The following is a 5424-nucleotide window of genomic DNA, read 5'->3' as shown; positions in this document are numbered from 1 at the left end:
GAGGCAGTGTGAAACTCAACTAGCGCAGGCTGTGCGCTGGCTTAGTGCGACCGCGCTAGTTGGTTAAATCTGAGGCGTTTTTTTTAATTCATGAAGTTACATACTATACTCAACAAAACATTCGTAGGTTGCCTCCCATGCAACACCTGATTTAACGTCGCGGCACGACGCAAGTATTTGATCATCACTCCTCATTCGCGTACTGGGGTTCTTTCAAATTGATCACCACAGCATCCCCTTTTTCTTAAGCTATTCCAAGGTAATGTTTCAACCTTTGCCCATTAATTGTGAACTTGTTTGTCCCATCTTCTGATTCGATCTCTACAGCTCTACTTGCGAACATTTGCACCACTCTGAATGGTCCTGACCATCGGGACTTTAACTTACCCGGAAACAATCTCAACCTTGAATTATACAATAATACCTTGTCATCGGGTTTGAAATTTCTGTCCACAATGTGCTTGTCATGCAACCTTTTCATTCTTTCCTTATAAAGCCTCATGATTTCAAAGGCTTGATATCTAAATTCCTCCAACTCATGCAACTCTGTCAGTCGATTTTCTCCAGCTGCATCGGGGTCCATGTTCAATTGCTTTAGTGCCCACCAAGCTCGATGTTCCAGCTCCACAGGCAGGTGACAGGCCTTCCTAAATACCAACTTGTACGGTGACATACCTATTGGTGTTTTGAATGCAGTCCTATAGGCCCAAAGTGCATCGTCAAGCTTCTTCGCCCAATCAGTTCTTGTGGCGTTCACAGTCTTGGTTAGCACACTTTTTATCTCTCTGTTGGACACTTCAACCTGCCCACTAGTTTTCGGATGATAAGGGGTAGCCACCTTGTGGCGTACATCATACTTTGCAAGCAATTTCTCAAAGGCTCTATTACAGAAGTGAGTGCCTCCGTCACTGATGATCGCTCTTGTCCCAAATCGGGTGAATATGTTCTTTTTCAAAAATCCTACCACTCTTGCATCATTAGTGGGCAACACTGCAGCTTCTACCCATTTAGACACGTAATCCACAGCAACAAGTACGTACTTATTGCCAAATGAGCTGACGAAGGGACCCATGAAGTCAATCCCCCAAACATCAAACACCTCTACCTCTTGAATCGGGTTCATGGGCATCTCATGGCGATGAAAAATGTTCCCGGTTTGTTGACATTCATCACAGCCCTTCACCCATAGGTTTGTATCTCTAAACACTGTTGGCCAAAAGAATCCGGCCTCTAGCACTTTCGCAGCTGTCCTGACCCCTCCAACATGTCCTCCATATGCTAATGCGTAACAAGCCTACAAAAGAGAAGATTGTTCTATCTCGGGGACACACCTCCGGATCATATTATCAACATATAGTCTAAACAAATAAGGCTCGTCCCAATAATACATGCGGCAATCACGATAAAACTTTTTCTTTTGGACAAGTGAAAGGTCATAGGGAACTATACCGCAGGCCAGGTAATTTGCAAAGTCTGCATGCTATGGTGCTTCCTCAAGACTAGTGCGAGAAGCTGCTCGTCTGGAAAGGTTTCTAGAATCTCTTCGACCTCGACTGCTTTTTCAGCTCCTTCAAGTCGTGATAGATGATCAACGACTTGATTTTCGGTGCCCTTACAGTCACGAATTTCGAGGTCAAATTCTTGCAACAGCAGCACCCAACGAATCAGGCGTGGCTTAGACTCCTTTTTCTCAATCAAGTACCTGAGAGCTGCATGGTCAGTGTATACAATTACCTTGGAGCCAATCAGATATGATCTGAACTTGTCAAAAGCAAACACCACCGCCAACATCTCCTTCTCCATCACAGTGTAATTGAGTTGTGCACCACTTAGCCTTCTGCTTTTGTAGTAAATCGGGTGCATCAGCTTATCCTTTCACTGCCCCAAGACTGCTCCTGTGGCATAGTCGCTTGCGTCACACATGAGCTCAAATGGTTGCTCCCAGTTGGGTGCAACAATGATGGGTGCAGACACCAACCTCTTCTCTAGTTCCTCAAATGCCAACCTGCAATCATTAGAAAACACAAAGGGCTAATCCTTTTCAAGGAGTTTGCATAATGGGTTAGCAATTTTGGAAAAATCTTTTATAAATCGCTGGTAGAACCCGGAGTGTCCTAGGAAACTTCTCACCGCCTTGACTGAAGTGGGTGGTGGTAGTTTTTCAATCACGTCAACCTTAGCATGGTCGACTTTAATTCCTTTACTGGACACTTGATGTCCCAGGACTATCCCTTCATGTACCATAAAATGGCACTTCTCCCAGTTTAGCACTAAATTTGTCTCAACATATCTTTTGAGCACTCTTTTTAAATTGTGAAGACAGTCTTCGAATGAATCTCCTACCACGGAGAAATCATCCATAAAGACCTCCATAATATCCTCCACCATGTCTGTGAAAATGGCTAACATGCACCGTTGAAATGTCGTCGGTGCATTGCAAAGCCCAAAAGGCATTCTCCGAAAGGTGAAGATGCCATACGGACAAGTGAAGGATTTTTTCTCTCTATCTTCGGGGGATATTGATATCTGATTGTACCCCGAATATCCATCTAAGAAACAGAAGTGCGATCGCCCGCCCAGCCTGTCCAACATTTGGTCAATGAAAGGCAAGGGGAAGTGGTCCTTGGTGGCTGTGTTTAATTTTCGATAGTCCATGCAAATCTGCCATCTCGTGACTGTACGAGTTGAGATCAACTCATTGTTCTCATTATGCACAACAGCCTTTCCCCCTTTTTTCGACACACATTGGACAGGGCTGACCCAATTGCTATCAGAGATGGGGAAGATGATTCCCGCATCTCACCATTTGATCACTTCCTTCTTTACTACCTCTTTCATGTTTGGGTTCAGCCTTCGCTGATGTTCTCTGGAAGGTTTGTGCCCTTCTACCAAGAGAATCTTATGCATACAAAAGGCTGGGCTGATACCCTTTATGTCTGCCATGGTCCAGCCAATGGCAGTCTTACTTTCCTGCAGTACCTGTAAGAGTTGTTCTTCCTGTACATCTAGCAAACCGGATGATATAATAACAGGTAAAGAAGAATTAGGGCCTAAGAAAACATACCTAAGGTGATCTGGGAGTGGCTTCAGCTCCAGCTTGGGTGGTTCCTCTATTGATGGCTTTGCTGGAGGTGTAGCCTTTTTTTCTAACTCAAGGGACTCGAACTGAGGTTCCCTTGTCCAGAATCCTCGGCCCTCAAGTGCCATGACCCATTCAGCTAACCCTTCACCATCCATCTCTTCTAAATTTGTCAGACATGCCTCTAATGGATCTTTAACAGTCAGGGTCACATCATCTTCTTGCAAGATCACATCTACTGCCTCCACCAGAGAGCAATTAGCATATTCGCTAGGTCTCCTCATAGATTGCTGAACATTGAATATGATTTCTTCCTCGTTCAGTCTCATTTTTAATTCCCCAGTCTCACAATCGATCAATTCTCTTCCAGCGGCCAAAAATGGTCTACCCAAAATGAGAGGTATCTCCTCATCTACCTGACAATCCAGAATAACAAAGTCTGTAGGGAACACGAACTTCCCCACTTGCACTAACACATCATCAAGAATACCAGTTGGCCTTTTCACCGTGCGGTCAGCCAGCTGTAGTAGCATCAAAGTCGGCCTAGCTCTGCCAATGCCCAGTTTGGTGTACACAGCCAGAGACATCAAATTTATGCTGGCTCCCAAATCACATAATGCCTTTGCAAAGGCATAACTCCCAATTGTGCATGGAATAATGAAGCTACCTAGATCAGAATCTTTTGAGCCATCAGTCTCGTCACTACTGCGCTGCAGGTCTGTGTCAGAGTCACAGTGGAAAGATCCTGAAAATCAAACTTCCGTGACGTTAGATCCTTCGTCATCTTTGCATAACCGGGCATCTCCCTCAAGGCATCCATCAAAGGAATATTCAACTGAATTTGATGCAACATCTCCATGAATTTCTTGTATTGATCTAACTTCTTTTGCCTTACCAGTCTCTGAGGGTAGGGTGCAGGTATCATCCTTTGTGCACTGCTTGCTGGCTTCTCTCTGTTGGAATTTTCTGGCACAAGAGGTGCCTCATGTTCTACAGCTTGCTCATTCATCTTATCTTTGCCTTTTTTCCTCATGACTCTGTTCAACCACCATTTCAGTAAGTTATGTTGGTTCCTCTACCTCTAATGGAACTGGAGTGACTGGCGTACTCTCCTTACTGGCCTGTATAATCTCTTGCTCTTTGTCTAAATCTCTCACATTCCGGAGACTTACTGCCATCAGCTGATTCGGGTTTTGCTCCTTGGGGTTTATGTTTGTGTCTGCAGGCATGGTTCCCTGAGGGCGGTTGTTTAAAGCCATAGACAGCTGTCCCAGTTGCATTTCAATGTTCTTTATAGCTGAATCATGCAGTGCCAACTTTTCCTGCACTTTATTATTTGTCCCAATGAGTTGCTGAAGCATACCCCTGATTTCCATCATGTTGTGATCTTGCTGCTGAGGAGGTGGTTGATATGTTAATTGCTGCTGATTTTGCTGAGGATAGCCCTGTGGTCTCTGATATGGTACTGGCACCAATTGGCCTTGAGGGTGCATACCCCCAGGCTGTTGCATGTTTGGCTTGTACTGCTGATTTTGTGGCGGTCTCCACTGTTATCCTCCTTGTCTCTGACCCCCAAAGTTGTTGACATAATTCATATCTTCTCTTGCCCATTGACTTTCACCTTATCCGCTCCATGAACACCCATAAGACTGATTAATACAAGGTGTACACAGTCCTCCATTTGTTGTATCAACAATGTGTACCTATTTTGTACCCATCTCATCAATCTTCTTTGTTAATATGCTCATCTGGGTCATGAGTGTGGCCATGTTCTCTGCATGCGAATTATTTGGGTCAAGAGGAACTGAATGCACTATGGGTGCCAGTGTTGTACCTCTAGTCATCCACCCCGAATTTTGTGACATCTTATCAAGAAGGACTTTGCACTCGGTGAATGTCTTCCTCAAAAATGCACCTCCAGCTGAAGCATCCACATTTGCCTTTAGATTGTCAGTTAACCCCATCTAGAATCTCTGGCCGAGCATCTGGTCTGGAATGCCATGATGAGGATACTTCACAAGCATCCCTTTAAATCTCTCCCATGTTTCTTTCAAGGTTTCAGTCGGCTGCTGCTTGTATTGCAATATTTCATCAATCTGCCTTGCAGTCTTGTTGGGCGGGTAGAACTTATTCAGGAACTGCTTTACTAATTCCTCTCAGGTGACAATGGAATTGATTGGGAGCGAATTCAGCCAGGTCTGAGCTTCCCCAATCATAGAGAACGGGAACAGCAATAGCTTGATAGCTTCTGGGGGTCACATTTGGTTGCCTTTGAGTCACATAGATTGACAGGAAATTTTTCAAATGTTGTTGAGGGTCCTCAATGTGTGACCCGGAGAACAGTC

At 44.6% G+C, this 5424-nt stretch overlaps 1 protein-coding gene and 1 non-coding gene across 2 annotated transcripts; one reads left to right on the top strand and one right to left on the bottom strand.

Moving 5' to 3' along the window:
• Positions 1–244: 244 nt before the first annotated feature.
• LOC142162442 (uncharacterized) lies at positions 245–4112 on the bottom strand. Its single transcript, XM_075218798.1, has 6 exons — positions 3975–4112; positions 2980–3789; positions 2804–2898; positions 1979–2005; positions 1735–1837; positions 245–856 (listed from the first exon to the last, which is right to left on the bottom strand). The coding sequence occupies exons 1-6, from the start codon at positions 4110–4112 to the stop codon at positions 245–247; spliced, it is 1785 nt and encodes a 594-aa protein (XP_075074899.1).
• Positions 4113–5074: 962 nt separating this feature from the next.
• LOC142165125 (small nucleolar RNA R71) lies at positions 5075–5181 on the top strand. Its single transcript, XR_012696094.1, has one exon. It is a non-coding gene; the product is annotated as a small nucleolar RNA R71 (small nucleolar RNA).
• Positions 5182–5424: the final 243 nt, after the last annotated feature.

This window comes from Nicotiana tabacum, chromosome 1, assembly GCF_000715075.1.
Source record: "Nicotiana tabacum cultivar K326 chromosome 1, ASM71507v2, whole genome shotgun sequence".
NCBI classification, from domain to species: Eukaryota; Viridiplantae; Streptophyta; class Magnoliopsida; order Solanales; family Solanaceae; genus Nicotiana; species Nicotiana tabacum.
Note: the sequence above shows the minus strand (reverse complement) of the source record. Positions and strands in the feature narration are given on the sequence as shown.